General features: G+C 41.2%; 1 protein-coding gene across 9 annotated transcripts in view; it reads right to left on the bottom strand.

The window, feature by feature from the left end:
- Positions 1-20,752, bottom strand: part of FARS2 (phenylalanyl-tRNA synthetase 2, mitochondrial) — a 254,008-nt gene that overhangs the window by 89,601 nt on the left and 143,655 nt on the right. For 8 of the 9 annotated variants that reach the window (XM_054191667.1, XM_054191660.1, XM_054191666.1 and 5 more), the window contains one exon: positions 16,159-16,319. In XM_054191667.1, the coding sequence (XP_054047642.1) occupies positions 16,159-16,319 (161 nt within the window). Of the gene's footprint in view, positions 1-11,849; positions 12,199-16,158; positions 16,320-20,752 lie in introns of those variants that run through there. The other variant, XM_054191665.1, reaches the window with a different exon arrangement.

Below are 20,752 nucleotides of genomic sequence, written 5' to 3'. Positions count from 1 at the left end.
GTGCAAAACAAGAAGGAGTTTAATTGCTTATATTCTGCCTAAGTGTCACCAGCTAGCTCTTCGTATCATCTCATTTCATCACCTTTTCCAATACTAGTGAAACACCTTTGAATAGAAAAAGAACCCAAAGACTCATCACAAATGCACACACACGTGCACAAGAACAAATACAACCTTACTTGCATGCTAAAAGTTACAGCTTATTTTAGAGGAGCCTGCCTGACAACGGAAAGTCAATAACTAATATGACTCTGAAAAATCAAGATGGGTAACAGCCAATGAAAAGATTAAACTTCTTAGATAAGCTGTTCCACCTTTTCCAAGCACCAGGAAGAATGCACAAGAGGACTGTTGCTGTTGCAGAATGAGTGAGTAGGAAGCTTGCCATTAAACATGTTCATCCGAAAGTAATGCTAGTTATTAAGCCTCTGCAGTCCCACCAGAAAGGGACACTGTGTTCTTACGCACAACATTATTTTAAATTGCAAGCATTTTATTTTAAAGTCAAGCTCATTTAAATTTGTCATGGACAATGCTCCAAGTTTAAAGCCATGATACGCTTCTTTGAGTGCAAATATGTATTATAAACTGACCTGCGGTCAAGAAACTGTGAAACAACGCATGGCTTTTGAGATGCTTTCCAGACACAAAAGGATCACTTCTACTGCCACTGAAAGGGTTATTTTTATATGTTTAGTATGGAGTTGAAAAAGTGCAGCAAAGACATAAGAAATGAAAGGATTGACCTAATCCTATTAAAAGCAGGGTTGTTGCGGTATACATATCAGAGAGATATTTCCACATACCATGCACTCGGCATCCTCATAGGGAAGCTTAGGAAGAGTGGGCTAGATAAATGGACAGTAAGGTGGATAGATAACTGGTTGACAGAGCTCAGAGGGTCGTGATTAGGGGCACAGAGTCTAGTTGGAGGTCAGTGATGAGTGGTGTTCCCCAGGGGTCAGTACAGGGTCCAGTCCTCTTCAATATATTCATCAATGACCTGGATGAAGGGACAGAGTGCACCCTCAGCAAGTTTGCTGATGACACAAAGCTGGGGGGGGTGACTGACACAGCAGAAGGCTGTGCTGCCATCCAGAGAGACCTGGACAGGCTGGAGAGCCGGGCAAAGAGGAACCTTATGGAATTCAACAAGGGCAAGTGTAGGGTGCTGCACCTGGGGAGGAATAACCCCATGCACCAGTACAGGTTGGGGGCTGACCCGCTGGAGAGCAGCTCAGCTGAAAGAGACCTGGGAGTCCTGGTGGACAACAGGATGACCATGAGCCAGCAATGTGCCCTTGTGGCCAAGAAGGACAATGGCATCCTGGGGTGCATCAAGAAGAGTGTGGCCAGCAGGTCGAGGGAGGTCATCCTCCCCCTCTACTCTGCCTTGGTGAGGCTGCACCTGGAGTACTGTGTCCAGTTCTGGGCTCCCCGGTTCAAGAGGGACAGGGAACTGCTGGAGAGGGTGCAGCAGAGAGCTACCAAGATGATTAGGGCACTGGAACACCTCTCTCTTATGAGGAAAGGTTGAGGGATTTGGGTCTCTTCAGTTTGGAAAAAAGACAACTGAGGGGGGATCTTATCAATGCTTATAAATACTTAAAGGGTGGGTGTCAGGAGGATGGGGCCAGGATCTTTTCAGTGGTGCCCAGCGACAGGACGAGAGGTAATGGGCACAAATTTGAGCATAGGAAGTTCCACCTAAACATGAGGAGGAACTTCTTTACTTTGAGGGTAGCAGAGCACTGGAACAGGCTTCCCAGAGAGGTGGTGGGGTCTCCATCTACTGGAGACATTCAAAACCCGCCTGGACCCATGTTCCTGTGTAACTTGCTCTAGGCGACCCTGCTCTGGCAGGGGGGTTGGACTAGATGATCTCCAGAGGTCCCTTCCAACCCTATGATTCTATGATTTGGATATGCCTTACCACTTGTGATCTGATTATAAAAAACACTAAAAAAAAATAAATATAAATGATTTCTAAATACTGACGATGGACTTTCTGCTCTGTGTTTGATTAGTCAAAAATAATTTCTCATTCCGATAGAACAGATAGGACTCACCAGGACTACCAAAAGGGATGTCTCTCTACTATTCACGCCCACATCTCAGCTTCTTACAACCCCCTTTTTAAAGCACCAGGGTGAAGAAGAGATTAGCCTGACACGTTCCTATAGCGCTTCTAGGTCTACAGTGGAAAAATATGCATTTTCCTCTTGCTTCTTCCCCAGCCTCCCAGTTGATGGCCTACTGAGCTAGCTGGTTTCATGGCGCTAATCTTCTCCCATTTCAAACACAGATGTATCACTGCAAAACAACTAAAAGCCAAGAAATGCTTTTTTTGGTATCCCTTTTCCATTTGAGCAGTTGCTACCACAGAACTGTTGCGACACAAACAGGAACAGATGGGGCAATCTATTTATCACGTTCCGGTGTTGTCTATAGAAAATGAGCAAGCTTGTGTCCTGGGGAAGGATCCAGTCATTCGGAATCACCAAAATGGTAAAGTGGATTCTCACACCAAACCTAATAATCAACCCTTAACACTGCCTTTTGCACAGGCTGTCCGTATTCTGTCTGTCCTTCCTACCCAAATCTCCCACGCCACAGGCAGAATCACTCTATCAGGTTTTTTGAAGCAGGGGTAAAAAGGGCAGAGAAGACAGACCTCAGAAATCAAACCGTCAACAAGTAAAGACTGTATGTACCAATCCTGCATTTTTCTAAAAAATATCTATTATGCCTCCGAGCAACAGGCTATAAAATGGTATTAGCCAGCAAAACCCCCAATTTCTCAGCAGATACTAAGAATGTCTTCTTCAGCAGTGCTGAGCACCTGCAATTCCTGCAGAAGGCATTGGTTGCTGTAAGCATTCAGTGTTAGCCATGCTCAGAAGTCTGGTTTCCTCCTTTCTGATAGTTTGGTTTGTATGTATTTTCTCATTATGCTTAATAATAACGCCGAGATAAATAGCTCAGTGGGGTAAAATACTGCACACATCAACAATTCATATAAAAGATTTATATCTAAATAAAGAATGCAAGTATTTGGAAAGAGACTGCAGCAATATGAAGATGTATTTCTTCCAAATACATAGCATAACAATGGAAACAAATTGCACCCAACATTTTATTTCAGCTTAGACAAAAAATCTCATATAAAACACTGTTGATTATATTTCCTATTCTGCTCATTAAACCCACCATTCCAGAGAGTTATTGTTTAAACAGCAGAATCTCCAGAACACCTGAATATGACTTTCACCAAAAGAAGCCAGCATCACAAATCTTACAGGCACATGCAACACCTGAAAAGACCTTCTTCCCACCTAACAAGCTGTTGTGGGTTTTTTTTTTTCCTCTATCCATCCTAAAAAGCATAGAGATTTTGAAGACAAAGGCAATGACGCTTCGTATTTCTTTGTCCAGGTACAACTTCATATAATGCCCTGGACATTGCTATGCTACAAAGGAATGTCCTCATCTTTTTACGCTTCTCAGATTTATAAGCTAATCTGGGAAACGCCACTGTAGATACTACATCATAAAAATCTCTGCTGCCTAGGAAATTAAAAGATCCTAACTGCCACATACAGCAATTTACCTGAGCAGATTACTGGTGGTTTTGAAATATTCTTCATGTTTTCCAGTGCCACTAAAATAGCTGGGTTTCCTTCTTCACTTAGGGAAACTGCCCAAGTTGCAAAGACTCTTGGCAAAATCAAGTACTTTAGTTTCCAGAGTAGTCGCTTTCACTTTTTTCCCCCTTAAGTACTAAATTCATACAAACCACAACCTCCAAAGAGCAAAACCAATAATAAAACACCAGGATAGGGTAGCAAGCTAAAAATCAGTATCTAACTTTAAAAAACAGTAGCTAAGCTAGACAGAAACAGAAATGAAAGGCTCTACTCACTTGTTCAATACTCAGAAGAGGGAGAAAAGCCTTTAATTTTTCCTTTCAGGCAGACCCTGAGCTTTCCTAAAGCTACACTCTTGTTAAAGAGTAACAACACTTAAAACCGGAAAACTACAGAGAAGCCATAAGCTGAGAACAGACCAAGCACAAAAAGCATAAAAAGTACACTAAGCATTTAAGTATGCAATGACAAAATATAAAGAACATTTAAATCTCTACAAGCATAATCCTCGTGCAGAACAGGTATTTCTTTAACACCTTTCCTTATTTTACAAGAATCAGAAAATGGGTTCACTATTGCTGACTTAGAAGAACAGATTACATGTGGGAATAATTATGCAAACTGGATTTAACACGTGTGCAGGAGCAGGAGGATGCAAGCAATCCTCAAAAGAGGTGATTTCCTCCCATTATCAATTTTTAGAAAATTGCAAAAAACAAATCCTCTGCAGCATATGCACCCCAAAGCACTACTTACTTGTCACATTTTGTTTTAGGCTGTCACTACTATGGTCCGTGTGTCTCTCAGACTAGCAAGATGAAGGAAATTGAGGGCAGGTATAACAAGAATAATACAGTTCTTCCCAATTGTGCCTTCTGTTGTTTGGCTATTCTCTGTAGCCTAATTCAAATTCTGATCAGAGAAGTGGTAGCTGAAAATCAGGGGTTTTTTATTAACACCATGTACTTCAAAAGGTGCTCCTGTTCACGCACACACACACATGCTCCCAGACTGTTCTCCCCAGCCCTCGTTTCCTAGGGACGCTCTACAGCTGAGCTGCAATGGCTAATCATGATGCAGATGATGACTGTAGGGCTTTAAAGCATGATTTTAGAGACCACTTTATCAAAAGCTCTTTGCAAGATGTATCTTTTGCACGTAAAACATTGGCACAACTGTTAAAACAGCTATCAAGTAAACTCATGTGTGACAAAACTTACCTTTTTATCCAAAAGTGGTAAAAAGAATTAGAGCCTCTGAAGACAGACTTGCATAGCATAACTGCTTAGGCACATTTTGAACAGCAGTTTATTCTTACAACAAATGCATAATGTACACTCACAAAGATGTATTTAACCCTGCTGTAGGCATGCCAATATTCAGATTGTGATAAGTACCTAGGACTGCCCGTCAGAAACCAGGGTCCCATTAGGTGGACAGAGCACAAAAGGATAGCCCCCATCCTGAAGAACTTTCTGCCCTAGGATAGTACTGGAGAAGACATGCTGAGGCAGGAGGTACAAGACATCTAAAGCTGTAAACAGCATGGAAAATAGAATTCCTGAGCAGGCAAACTGAGTCACTTCTCAGGTGAGGAACAAAGACTAAAGTCAAGATAGTTATTGTGCCATCCTCCTAGCCAGAATTCTATTCACCACACTGTAATTAAACCAATACTGGAAAAATATTGGCAAAAGTGTAGGGGTTACCCTCCTTACCAGCTACATACTTTTAGACAGTAAGACTGAAAGCTCTGAACATCTGCGGATTCCTGTCAAAACCACCAGCAGCTGATTCTCATAGCTTCACATAACCAATATGAAATCTATTGTTATTTTAGATTTCCAGGTTTACTTCTTCACCTAATATTAATTTAATGTGGGTTTCAGCATATATATCACTGCTGGAAATTGCTCCATGGCTTATTTAATCACTTTGTATGACCATTATACTTCACCATTCGGGATGCAATAAAGATTGGTTGATATATTCAGCAGCAGAATTACTCATTTGTGAGCTATTTGTTTTAAAGAGCCTCAACTAGTCAAACTGCAAATCTATGAGGTTTAGAGATCAGAGCAAACCACAGTAACACATGCTTTTTGAAGCTTATTGAACTTTTTGCTAAGTAATCATTTAAATAGTATCAGGTGTACTTTGGGTTGCATTGGCTTTTGCCTACAAAAAACGTGAAGCCTTGTGAGAGGCTGGGTTTCTGACATTTCGTTCCAACTTTCCATACTACAGACACAGAAAAAAAAAGTTATCTTGACTCTTTCTTTTGTTTTTGAAGAGGTAATATTCCTTTTTTTTTATGTGAAAGTATTTTTACATTAATTGCATGGAAGGACAATGGCAAGCATGTTTGGGAAGATATAAAGAGCCCAATTTGAAATCCACAGGACACATCTACAGACTCAGTGGTCTTCAGATCTTTGTGAGCATTGCACAGTTGTGTGTCACCACTGGAAACTAAATGACAAAAAACTTTCAACAAGAATGGCCATATGTCTTCATCCAAGTTACTTTTTCCTTTCTTCTCTAGTCCTTGACTTTTCTTTCAGTACTTCTCGACTCCTTCCCTCTTTCCTTCAGGACGGACGTTCTGGATGTCCAAGGTACACGGAAGGAAAAGGCAGAAGACTCCCAGCTAAAGGCTCCTCTTTCCACCCAGGCTGCTCACTTTCCTCACTGATCTGTGACCTTTCCCTTGTGCTGCTTATGCATGGAGGCCACGATGCTGTTGCACGATATCCAGAGGCAAAGCCACCTTGCAGATTTTTTTTCCTCCCATCTTTCCCCAGTCACTTCTGGTTTTATCCTGCCTCCAAAAATAAAAGTGCTGTCTCCTCAGCTGTGCTGAGGGCATGGAGCAACACTGAGAAGTGGATCAGTGAACTGATATAGCTTTGAGAAACTGCAGAGGAAAACGGGTCCCTAATCCACCTCACAGTGTAGCCACAGGAGTAGCTGCTGCGGTGCAACTAGAACAGCACAGCAGAACAGTACACGGGAACATGGGTACACAGAAAAGAACAAAAAATTATGCTTCTCATCCTGATATTGTGAGAACTAAGGCTCTGAGAACAAGTCGTACAGAGCAGTCATAAACCCAACCAAAATCCTTCATCGGAGAGAATTTTCAACTGCTGTCTCTGACTTGACCTGCAGTCAAAAAAGAGTACATCTTCCAGGTGGACATGTTGGTAATTTCACATTGAAAGCTTCCAAAAACCCCTGTGGCACTCTCTAGGTTTGTTAATAAAGCCCTGGACTACCCATATAGCTGAGAATTTGAGGAACCACTTTATTACATTCAGGTTTTAGAATTATCTGCCATGTCATAAAAACTCTATTGGTGATTTAACTGTGTGTTAGCACAGGAAACTGAAAGTAAGTATGAAATTTTTTGCTCTTTCTATATGTATATTCACACACACTCCACCCACTCTAAACAAATTCCAACTGGGACAGTTGTGTACGAAGCAGAAAACTCGTAACATCCAGAAAGAACCGCTGAAACCAGCTATTTTGCTTCAAGTCACCACCAGCAAGACCAAATCTACTACTGGCATGTGACAACTTAATCAAGGTAAACAGGAGAGTTTTCAAATGTTCTAAGACTGTGAAAACAACCTAGAATTACTTAAAGTATTTTCAAGGAACACAGGTGAAGGAGGGGAAAAGAGCTATGTTTTTGCTAATGAATATCATAGGCTTCTCTGTACATCTGACTATTATCAAGGTGGCTGCTAGATGGAAGACATGGATTTGCTTTGCCTTTTGGTGCTCCAGCAGACAATGGATGGAGATACTACGTAAAATAAATAACACTAACTAATCTAAGCACAAAGGGCTATTGACATTTTTCCAAGTACAAGCAGAAAGGAATTAAACTATTGCTGATTTGTCCAGGTTCAATGTGAGGCCATTGGAATGGGTGGGCGCAGGGATGGAAACAGGGTATGCGTGAAAACCTGCATCATTGGTATTAGCTCAAAGGGTAGCAGCTGGATTGCTGGGAACCACATCCCCCGTCAGTGGTTATTTTTACCAAGATTTTCAGTAATAACATCTCAGAGCAGCCTTAGTCATGGGCCTGGGTTCTGGCACACTAAGCATTTCACAAATCCAGAATTAAAATGTGGAGTCCAGTGATGGTTCCTGCCCCTAAAAGCTGAGGTGCTAACTGATGACAAATGACAACAAGCAGATGAAGGCTGGACGTAGAGTCCGCTGGAGCCATGAAATGAAACTCATAAAAATGACAGATAGGTCTCTTAGCTCTTCACCACCTCAGACATCTGCAGACAGCTGTTTTGGTGGGCATCACAAGAAATGGGGAGCTTGCGAAGGAGAGATTTGAAAAAGAACAGGGAAGAGTGTATCCCAGAGAGCTCCTTCCCAGTGTGAGAAGGAATATCAGAGAAAACCCCAAAATGCATGAACATTTAACAAGTGGGAAGAAATGCTGAAATCACTGTCCAATCTGAGGCAGGTATCAGTTTCTGCATAAGGACTAAGAGCTGCTAGAGGAGAACAGGCTATGAAGAGCCCTGACAGTGAAGAAAAGCACCATCTCCTTGATAAGCCACATAAGGGATATCAAGAAAACATGCAAAGAGAACTCAGGTCTGCTGAGAAGGACCTGGGGGTTTCTGGTGGGCAGCAACTGGGCATGAGTACTCCTTGGCAGCAAAGAAGGCCAAGAGCATCTTGGGCTGTATCAACAGGAGCACAGCCTTCAGATTGAGTGGAGAGACCATCCCTCTTTACTCAGTGCTTGTCAGACCACATCTAGAGTACTGCATCCAGTTTTGCCCCTCCCAACACAGGAAAGACATTGAGAAACTGGAGTAATTTCAGCAATGGGCCACCAAGAAGATCAGGGGGCTGAAACATTTGTCCTGTGAGAAAAGACTGAGGGAGCTGGGTTTGTTCAGTATGGAGAAGAGACTGTTTCAGGGGAACTTAACAGGAAACTCAAGTACATATAAGGAGGCCATCAACAAGACAGACCCAGGCTTTCCACTTCCATGCATGGTGGGAGGATAAGAGGCAATGGATGTAAGCCAGAACAAGAGAATTTCAGAATGGATATAAGAAAAAACTTTTTCACCATGAGAACAGTCAAGCAGTGGAATAGGTTGCCCAAAAAGCTTGTGCAGTTTCCATCTTTGGAGGTTTTCAAGATCCAACTGGATAATGTCTTGAGCAACCTGGCCTGACCTCAGAGCTGACCCTACTTTGAGGAGGAGGTGGGCCTAAATATCTCCTGAAGTCCCTTCCAACTTGAATTAGCCTTAGATACTAGGACTATGAAGACGAATGAAAGCCAAGGTAAAGATGTGGTGGGAAGATAAGACAGGGTACTCCTTTGATTTCCATATTGCTGTTCCTAGCACACTGAGCTAACACAGGTAAGACTCTTCAACACCCTCCCACATCTGAACTACTGTACAGTGTCAGACGCAATCTCTCTTTTAAACAAGAGACAGACAGTCTATAGAGCCAATAGGTGTGGTAAGCAAGCTCATTCATGTTTTACTTTGGGAAATAAAAAGCTAAGAATAGACAGAGAAAGCAAGCCCTGAATGTGTTTGGAAAATTCATTACCTTGAAAGGCTGAGCACACAGGTCCAGTTGTGCTCCAGTGAAATTGTGTGTGTGTCTGAGCATCTCTTTACTATAGCATATGATGGAAAAGCCACATTATTCATTTGCAGTTCACTGGTATGTAATCAACTTATTTTTAGACATGGACTTAAAAGTCCACAAAATTAAATTAGGACAGGATAGCATTGGGTATACCAGTTTTCATTACTCCTGTTTTTGAGGTATGCCTGAGTTTTGGAGAGCTGCTATAAATGTTTCAATCATTACTCTCGCAAACACATTCCTTGCTTTCAACACCACCTCCCACCCCGAGACTGATGATAATACTTTAAAGTACAGAATTGTTTTGATGGCTTGTGGTCATAATTTTTGTGGTCATTCATACTTTTTGATTTTTCAAAATGAGATCACGAGTAGATGTGTACAGTACAAAGTCTGGGAAGACTTTCTGATTGATTTAGAAAAAGACTTTTGAATCAGTCTCAACAGCTTTTTGCCTTAAACCTACTCTCCTTTTCTTTGTCTTTCTTCTCTTCCTGCCCTGCCTCCCGCCCCCACCCCATCTTGTTTAAACTTTCTCTGTTTGCCCACAGACTTTTTCATATTGCCCCCAATGCCCAAAGTACAGCTCTTCTCTGTTCTACCTTCGTCTTACTTTGTATTATCTCAGTGGTTTGTTTTTCTTGTATCCAGTCTCATGTGACTGTCCATCCACTCTCTCTTATTTCAGGGCCCCTATTTTCTTCTTTTCTTCCTGGGTTTTCAGCCAACTGTCTTTTGTTGAGAATGGCAATTCAAGTCCTGTTTTCTCTCCAGATGCTGCTTGTTGACTTTCTTTACCCAAGCGTGGATCAGTAAAACTGGCCTGGATCAAAGATTTTGCAAATTAAGTTTGTGGTTTGTCAGATTAAACTCTTATTGCTTGTAACAGCCATTTTGAAAGCTTCCTCTGCTTCAGCCCGGCAAGGCACTGATCGCTCTCAGTTGGATCCCAGGAAGTACAGCAGTCTCTGACCTGAAACTATCTAGGCATTTAAGGTTATGTTTGCCTGAGCACAGGAACTATTCCATTGATTTAAATGGGACTACTCACAAGTTTAACGCTCAGCATGTGCTTCAGTACTTTGCCTGACTGGGGCCAGAGGGCTCAGGTTCCTAAAGCTTCAATACCAGCACTGGCTACAAACGATATGAGATTTAACATCCTTATGAGAGAAGACTTGATGATCAAGTGATTTCTAATCTAATCGTGCAGCATCTCCACAATGAAGAAGTTTTTGCCTTCTTTCCATGCCTATCCAACACAAAAAAAAAAAAAAAAAAAAAAAGGAGTTTCACAATGTTCTGCAGAGTATACAGACAAACTTAAGATGATATGCATCACTGCATCACTGTAAAGGTTTTATTGACATTCATTTCAGATGGTCTACGTAAGTCACTCATAAGAAATTCAACCTTCCCAAAGTCATGCCAATAAAATGTTTATGCTACACCACCATCTATTTTCTGTTGTACCTCCACATGCATGCACACACACATTATATATCTTCAATTACAGTAAACGTAATTAGACAATAAATCACAGTCAAGGCTGTACCTCATTTGTTCAGACATACAAGTTAAATTTACATACTAATGGTTGCATATTTGCCTTTAATAGATGCACTATTAGAAAGTAAACATAATAAATGAATAACCATTTAAGCATGGAGTTACCTAATCTTGATGAAAAATATCTGAAAATGTAGCAGCCAGAGAATCTATTTACATTTTATTGGAAAATAAAGCTAATCACAGACTAAGAAGATAAATATAAATTATATGGGGTAGCATACTACTTATGGATCAGACAGACCCACCCTGTGCAGTGAAAGTAATATGATCAAACTGGTTGAAACGGCTGGCTTATACATTGGATGCTCTCCTTCTCAAGCATGGAATAAAGGATATAGACGAAGATAGTTTAATCTGCAAAAGTTTCCCCTTGGACCTGCCGGTGCATTTTATTTTCAGCATCTTCTAAAGCTTCAGGACAAGCTATATCTCTCCCAGCAACAATCAGGTATGTGCACAGGAAAGATGCACAGGGATGATGTCTGTCTCAGAAAACTGAAAAGTGCACAGTAAGGCAAAAAAGCTGTACTGTGCAACTGTGTGAACAAGAGGGCTCACATATGTAGCAAATGGTGCAAACTGGGCTACTGGATAAATCCTTTGTCATTAAAATAGGGGCTTAATTCCTACGGCACACTGAGCAAAGGCAAAGTGAGTGAGGCCCAGCCTTTGCTATCTTGCACAGAAGAAATCATCATCCACTTTGATTTCCTTACCCATATAATCAATCACTTCTTTCCACACAACTACATCTTTCTGAAGACAGACTTTTTCTCATCTCTGCCAACCTTTACTGTTCACTTTTCAAAGCAGAGACAGTCTCCTAGGTTAGGGCTACATACACCATTCTGGCTACAGCTGTGCGGGAGGTGAACAGTGTCAATTCAAGCTGCTTGTCAACCCTCCTCACTCCACCGCCAGTGGTTACTAGCCCCTCAGGTCTCCCAGCAGAGCTGCTCGAGGAGGTTTGTCTATCCTGGCGCCACCAGAATGATCCTGGTTAGAAAGTCTATTATTTTGATTATTGAAGCTAACAGGTTATTATAAAAGAACTGAGTCTGGAGAGACTGCGTGTGCCAGCAGATACAAGGAAGATGCAGCCCCTCGAGATGATGTGAGGGGGTGTTACAAAGTAGGTGTTCTAGGTTTATTGCAGATATTGCAGGAATGAGGAAAAAAGAAGAACGCAATTACCATAATCTCACAGAGGGAGTCTGAAGTTTAGCTAGGAATTTTATCCAGATTCCCTCTGTACCAGTGCATCCTTTAGAACAGTATAAACATGCTTCTGCTTGACCTCAGTCCAGGCCACAAGACTCATCTGCAATCAAAATAAATAATTATTTAAAACAACAGCAGCCACAGCCTCCAGCAGCATTGAATGAAAGTGACTTTGTGAGAAGAGAATGCATCAGCAGTCAATTGACATGACATGCCACTCACTCGCCGTGGCAGCAAAATGATGGAGGTTCCAGGAACCATCCTGCTGCCAGAGACCGTTCGTCTTAATCAACACCTCTGGGCACACCGCACTCCATCTGAACTGTGAGTGCCTTCCTTCCCTAAATGTCGTTTCATTTTCGTACCTTTTCTTGGGAGTTGTCAGCCCACGGACACATGTTTTTTTGGTAAAAATGCTGTCTCAGCATGAACCAGAAAGGGATTACATGGAATTATGCTCAGAGCCCTGACGAACACAGATGTAACACAGTGTACTAGATCGAATCCAAGCCGTTCCTTTCATTGCATTAGTCCTTGCAGGCGCTTAGTCTTTCCTGCCCTGCCCATCCTCAGCCTTTCATTTCACAGCCTGAGCAGAAGCCCTACACAAGTGACTGAGGGCCTCTGATCCCCCACACTGCCTTGACTTGTGTCAAATTATAGCCAGGGCGATTTGGTAATCCAGATCAATGCAATAATCTGATCTGTGGGGAGCGGCACTCTAACACTGCTGTGCTGAGTGGCCACAATGGTACAAGCACTGTCAGCTTTTCCCAGCAGCTTTTTGACCTACTGAAGCCTGCACACGTGTATTGAGCAACTGATGACACAGGCAAAATTCTGACACATTCAGGTTAAAAGGCACAGAATATATACTTTTAAGTCCCAAGCAAATGCTCCAATTAAATTCCATTTTTGAACAAGAGTATCTTTAGCCCTGCTATTATTAAAGGTTACCGCTATGTAGCGTGGACTTCATGTATTTGAAGAACATTTTAATGAATAGAAAGAAAAATATTTGTGTTGGTGGATAACATTCAGATTATAAGAAAGGATGATGGGAGCATCCAAAGGTTGAGAGGTGTGTGTCTCAGTTAAGCACATAAAGGATGGACATTTACCCAGGCCCTCTGAGGCTGTGGGATTCAGTTTGTGTGATGAAAGGCTCTCAGAACACCTGGTCTGTCTTGGTTCAGTTCAGTCAGGCTGAAAAGTGCTGCATGGCCTTGCATGCAGAAAATCTGACTTTTTTTAATATTCATTGAGATTTCTTACAACATCAACACTGGAAGACAGGCTAAAAGTTTTCTTTCAAATATGATATGAATAAACCATGTGATTTACTAATTATGACTCTTTAGAAAGTAGACAGGTGCAGAAGGTCTGTTAACTTGGTTTTACAGCATACCTGAAAAATAACACAGAACATAAAAAAAACCAACCCTGGGTATTAACTCCCATCACCCAAGATTTTACGGTAGCACCAAAGATTATTTCTCAGTATTCTCATTTGAAGGGTCATTAACCTTTTAATAAGTAATGCCAGTATGTACTAGAAGCGCGTACAGTATTGAGCTGAAAAAGCTCTATGTAAGATAACATATGAAAGCTGGTAAAGCTGGAAAGCTGGTTTTAAACAAAAAACTAAGCTCGCCTCAAGTCTCTTATATTTAGAGACAGAATTAAAAAATACAAACTAAGAGTTAGGAAGAACTATTCTACCAAAACTGAAGATGAGACGTCCAACTGGGGTGTTGGTATGTATGTGTTAAAAGGGAAGGGGCTGGGGGGGAAGGGAAAAAATGAAAAAAGTTACCTAAGAAGTGCTTGATACCAGACTAAAACATTGTCCATATCCTTTGTTTAGAAGAGAGAAAGAAAAGATTGAAAATAATCCATCTTTCCACCTCTGCTGCCCCTCTCCCATATCCCTCATTCCCCCAATCTGTATACTTTCCATTGGCCTATTTGTTGGGATATGACAACTGCCAACATATTAATGTGATAAAGGAGTAGTTAATGTCCCAGCAATATTACTCTGGTCTTTCCCTTTGGTCCAGATTAGAGCTCAGTGGCAGCTGACAATATTTCTCTTCCTTGAAGTCCTCCACCTATTGCATCATACCTCCTGATCCACGTTATTACTTCAAAATGTTATCTCAGCCAGCAAGCCTCAACTTCATGACTCTCTCTACAACATCACTTCTGGGTTGTAGAACTTGTCTCCCTGTTCCAAGTTGAACCAATGCCAGCTGAAACCAATGCTTCTCAGCAAGAAGACATGCTTAAAGACCTACCAAGACTTGTCACCACTCTCCTATTGATGACACAGACAGTTACCCAGCAAAACAGTGCAAAACCATGTGCTGCCAGTGACTCCTGCTCAGCTAAGGTTCCCAGCCAACACCAACTAAAAAAAAAAAAAGAAAAAAAAAGAAAAGAAAAAAAAGAAAAAGAAAAAAGATTTCTTTCACTTTTAGCTTCCTAGAAACCCTGTCTTTACCTCTGAGACTATCCACAATAACCTATGCCGATGTCATCTTCAGATCGGTTCACTACACCTGACTTTATCTGCAGTTGAACATGAAAATGATATGCAACTCAGACACCCAGCCCTCTCTTTGGCTCACCTTCAACATCAGACCGTATCATTCGGACAATCTGGGCCTTTTCCCAAAACCCCAATCTACTGCTAATATCAGTTTGAGTCTTGGATCCACAATTTTAAAGCAAGCAAGAAATCTCATCTTAGTTCCATCAGAGATCAGATTGCAATCTATAAACTAAGACACGATCCGTGCTCCTTAGGAGCAATGCCAATCAGAAAGATATGGGCTGAAAAGGACACTTGAGCGCTCCTTATTGAAAAGAACAACACGTATTCCATAGAAGATCAGGGAAACCTACAGGCAGACCCATCTTCAGGAACAGCGGCAAAAACCTGTCTTCTTTCTGTAACTGATAACTGCAATCTGAATACCCCAATGACAGTATCACAAAAAACAGCCAAACCCAAAACCAAAAACAACCAAAAAACCAAACCAAAACAAGAAAAGAACCCAACCAAAAAAACCTATCCCATCCCCCCAACGCCATTTTGACTTTTTGACTCTACCAGAAAAGATGTGCCAGAATTGACACAAATTAAAAAAATCATGGATGCTGCTACTGATTTGATGTGGAGACTGCTCAAATATCATCTGAGCATTATCACTGTTGATTTCCCCTTTTAAATTTTCAATTCTTAAAAAAACATAATCAAGCTGTTCACAAACAAAGCAAGGAAAACGGTAAAAGCAGCAGCAAAAAGTGTTTTGCTGCTTTAGTACTTCAGACTTCATGAAGCATCTATACAGCTACGTCAGCTCAACTCCCCCAAACACCAGCGATACCAGCTGACTTCAACCTTCCCGTGCTCATGCTAAGAATATTATGGAAGTAGCATTTCCCCTCAATCCAACTACAAAAATCACTTCAATAAAGGAGTTACAAAAGAAATACAAGCTGAGCCTGCACTCTCCTCCCGCTATCACCCGGAGGGAAGAGCTGATACATTGAAGATGGCGAGGCACGTTCACAAAGCATTTCACCAAAGTTTGACAATGCAACTCACATTAACTTCAATGAATGCAGAGCAAAAACAATGGGGAAAATTGGGAAGATATTACAGTATTTGAACATGTAGCATCAAACACGTTTTTATAATGAAACAGAATTATGGACACAATTCAAGAAAATACCCAAAACAGACACAGGCCTAAATCAATCCCTATTCTGGATAGATTTAAAAGTTAAATATATGCTTAGCTATTACTCGGAACAGAGATATTCACTGGGTATCGTCAGCAACCCACAACATTATCTGTCTGAAAAAAATGTTATCATCAAAAGCTGGATTTTATTGCAGTATACCAGAGAATCATGATAGCTGGAAAGCTGTTGCTTTAAAACCTAATCTGTTAATGGCACAGAATTTTAATTATGAAATATTCTCTAGGGCTAAACACACTTCTTACTGACAGAAAAATGTTATCATATATATATATATAGATTATTTTACCTGGAATTTTATTTTTTGCCAAATGTGAGGCACAATAAACTGCTTCAAGAAGCGCTCATCTTCACTCCAGAACAGTCGGATGTCAGGGATATCGTACAGGATCATGGCCAGCCTCTCCAAACCCAAGCCAAATGCCCAGCCAATTTTATCCTGTGCACCAGCTGCAATAAACAAACAAGACAAAAATTCAAGAGCTTAAGTTCACGATATGAAAAATTGCTGATAAAATGTTCACCTACTTACCAAGGGGGAAAAAAAAAAATGTGACATGGCAAGACAGAAAAGCCTACACGTAACTGCCAAATGCAAGATCTAAAGGCTACAGGACAGATCCTACTTCCCCAAAAACTGCAGCAAGTTCTGAGCATATTACTGAGTCCAGGAACCCTAAGCGGTAATAAAATAAGGCCACACCCTTGGCAGTTTGTGTCCAGCGTTTCAGACAGGCTTTGAGAAATGCTGCGTAATGCTACACACTGCTTCCCTTTCCAATCCTTAGAGCTGAGCACTTCACACCTGACTCAGTGGTGTTTGATAAAACCTGTAAACATGAATTTCCTGTTCAGAATATTTCACGTGGGCTGACAGACCAGGCCAAGCCTATGTGGCATTAACGTCATTACCAACATCTGAGAGGATGAAAATTGCCTCTTTCGAGGCATCCAGAAGAAACAGAGCAATGGGATGAGAGGCACTGCTGCATTAGCATCACACCTCCAACCACGGAACTCCCGAGTTGCTGCCCCTGGGACAAGCCACAGCTCCCACATACACAAGTCTCTTTCATGCAGCACTAAATATAAAAAGACAAGAATATTTAATACGGAAGAGCTGTGCAGATATTAATGATGCAACACTTCTGTCAGGAAAGTAAATATTCATACCTTCCTTCCTTTAACGGGCAGGAGCATTGAGTCATTAAACGGGGATTTTTTCAACACCAGGAACCAATTCCATGTTTAGCCATCATCCTACTGATTTTGAAATAAGCTGAGCCCAGCAGCTCTGGCAAAGGCTCAGAGCTTTTTAAAACTTAAACAAATGGCTAAATAAACACACTTCTGCCGAAAGGACGCATGCGTGTGTGACAGACTTGGTTCTTCACCATCAGCATTGGCAGTGTACTCCTGAGTCATATAATATCACTGTACATCTCAGAGCCATCCTGTTAGACCAAGGCCATCCCTGCCTCCCCTAGTATTAATTTAAGCTCTAATGTTTTTGGAAACTTTGAACTCGGCATCTTCCCCACCATCACACAGGAGGCTGGAAGCAGAAGTCCTCTTTCTGACCCCTGTGTCTCTGCTATCAGAAAGGAGACAGCTCCTGTACTTTGGGCGTCCTGGGGTACGCTGCCACTTTCAATGCTGAGACAAAGCAGTCCAGAGTCCAATTTAAACAGAGGCAGGCATAACAAGCTTGGGAAAAGAGACACAATCATCACTTTGATTCTTTTATTTAATTTGAACCTGCCTATTTACCTGGAATACCAAGTCCTCAGCAGAACCCCACCGTGCCTCCTCCGCAATCTCAGCAGTACTGCACTGCCACAGGAATTTGGTCAGCTTCCTAACAGTACTTCCCAGAGGAGTCTGGATATTCTGCCTTGTCCCTTCTTGAGTGCTCATAGGCAAGATTTTGCACTTTCTGACCTTCGAATGCAGACAGCTTATCAACTGAGTTGTGGAAGTCCTAAGAAATAGAAGACTGGGGGTGAACTCAAAAGGTACCTCATGGCAGAGCTGCTCAAACTAGCATGCTTAGACCAACCAACAGACTTTGGGATAACCTGACCTTGGAAACCTACAATCCACGGTACCTCACATGAAGAACTGCATGATTTGCTACTGGTGATTGAGTTATTTTTAGAGAAAGAATAATGTCTACATGGAATGTATGGGAATTTGTGTTTGGGACTGATTTTGAGCTTTAAGTGTAGACCATACACTATTTCTTTTCCAAGCTGAAAGTACTATTTCTCTCCATACTCCAGTATACAAAAGTAATTATATTTTTATGGCTATGAAGAAGGGAAAATAATTCATTGCAATGCTGTTGCTTCCCCAAACTTCCAGCTTGTCTTTCTTAGATCATCAATTCCTGCCTCAGTAGCGAAACTCCTATTCATTTCAAAAGTGCAAAAGTTTTTGTTGGGTGTTTTTTTGTTTTGGTGTTTTTTTTTTTATTTTAGGAGGACTGGGAACATCACAGTTTTTTGCACTATGTAGCAGCCAAAAAAATCTTTATCCAGCTATCTGCCTTGCAGCTCAGAGCATTGTCATCTGAGCTATAAACTTGTCTTTTGGATGATCCTCTTACAATTATCAGCCTTCAGACCAGAAACTTCTCAAGCATCCGCAGTCAAAGCTCTATTAGCGAAGAATTCCCTCTACTCAGAGAGGACTGCTCCCCCCCACCCCGAAAAAAAAAAAGAAAAGAAAAGAAAAAGGAAAATGCAGATAATTAGAATTCTCCTCAAATCAACACTGTCAAATCTCCACTGCACTCCTTATCTTCAGTTATTTTGTCTCTGGTCTCTTCTCCAACCTCCTGTTTGTAAAGCTCCAACTCAATGTAGCGTTGTCTTAAAGCATCTGAAGAACTACCTTGGGGAACTCAACAAGACTTCTAAACATATTTCTGATTGGAAATGACCAGGTGGCTTAGAAGTTAAACGTTCATCTAACTGTTGAGTGAGAGAGCAACCCAAAGCTTTTCAGAGCACATATATATATTTATATACACTGAATTTTGGGAGGTAATATGCAAAGAGGTCAAGTGAATGTGAGTCAACATGACAGAAAGAACGAATGCAGAATAGCTTTATACATGGCACAAAACAGGTTGAGGTTCTGACAGGAGACCTGGACAAAGTGCCAGATTCCAGGCACCTGGTGGGGCAACCATAGCATCACTGCTTGAAATAACACAGACCAATGCGTCAGCTTTCCTGACACACGAGCTTTCCCCAACTGACCCTCAAAGGTTTGTACGCTGCCAGGCTCCTGCTGCCCCATGTGAAAAACTTGACAAACCCACCAGAATAAAACTGCTGGAAGCTTTGCATGTCAGGTAGCCAAAGATGGAAAAAGAAAGGATAAAATGGTTTGACTGGCTTCCCACACTGGGGGCTGAGACAGTCCAATCTGACTCCCAAAGGTTGCATCATCACAGCTGTGTCTCACAGGGGAGCTCAACAGTCCTTATCTTCCTTGAGAAGTCATATCTATCTGTCCTGCTCTTAAGCTTCGAGCCCAGATTAATTAGTTCACGCTTAAATGTAGACCAATCAAAGCATTCTCCAAAAAATGTTGTTAAATGAAAGCTAAATTTGATCAGCCAGGATGGGAAGCTTCGTAACCACTCACTGAGGCATATATAATGACCTGCCAGAACCCATGGATTATATCCCACCGAATCCTCAGTAATACCCACAGACAGAAACATTTACCTTCTCAAGGAGTGTGAGGCAAGACATTTTGCACTGTACAAGATTTTTAAGACATATTTTTCAACACAGTAGTAGGAACAGGTTGGTAAAACTTTTTTGATATAGACTTCAGTCACACTTACTCTTATATCTATGCTGGCTTTTACTTAACATTTTTCACTACTTCTGTAAAACTGCCAATAAAATCTTTCTTTCAATAGAGCCTAAATTGGGTCTTCAAATTGTTATACTCAGCAGTCACTGAGAAGTGAAAGAAATTAATTTTTGATCTTGGATTGAGGCAAAGTCAGGAGCAAGCAACAGCCTGCATACAAGGTATTCTTCACAAAATGCCCCAAAATGAATATACCCAAAGTGTGTGTAGCTGAAAGCTGGGATGAGTTCCAGAAGCAAAGACCTGAATTTGATCTCCTGCTTTCAGTCCAAGCCATGGCTGCTAATGGAGCAAATTCGGGAACTAAAATGGTAGGAAGAGAGGTGAACAGATTCTCAAGGATACACAGACTACACATTGTTTTTTTATAAACTAAATCTGTGCTTTAAACTGCGTAGAAAGTAAGTTATAGACATAATGAACACGTGACTTGACACAAAACATCAGAAATTCCTAAAAAAAAGACCTATGCCCACATTTGAGCTTTATGTGATTAACGGACAGCTTAGGAACTCAGCTTTGAAAAACAGCTTCTGCAAAATAAACATTTACTTATCGCTAGGAATGCATATTCTACATGAGGGCCACAGCAATGAGGTAAACCATGTTTAAAAAATAAGCCATTTTAAATTATTTCCTACCTCAGACAAAATTCCCATGTGGTGGGAGTCAAAGACTTTACAGGGGAAAAAAAAAATAGTAATGTGTCAGTCTAATACAGAAGAGTTTCTGAAAGTGCAAGGTCAGATGGCTGGGATGCTATGCAACTGAGGCCAAAAAGCTTACTGATTTTTCCTTCTGCACTGCTCTCTTCAGTGAAAGCAAAAATCAAAACTGTCATATTATTTTCTAACTCTGTTAAATTGATGCATTCAGGCTCCCGTGTGCAATTCAGTTTAAATTACCTCCTAAAATAAGGACTTGGCTTTCAGACTATGCATGCTAAGTAAGCTACTCCTCAAGACCTCAAGAAAAGAAGTAAACATTCA

Source organism: Rissa tridactyla, chromosome 2 (genome assembly GCF_028500815.1).
Source record: "Rissa tridactyla isolate bRisTri1 chromosome 2, bRisTri1.patW.cur.20221130, whole genome shotgun sequence".
Classification (NCBI taxonomy): Eukaryota; Metazoa; Chordata; class Aves; order Charadriiformes; family Laridae; genus Rissa; species Rissa tridactyla.
Note: the sequence above shows the minus strand (reverse complement) of the source record. Positions and strands in the feature narration are given on the sequence as shown.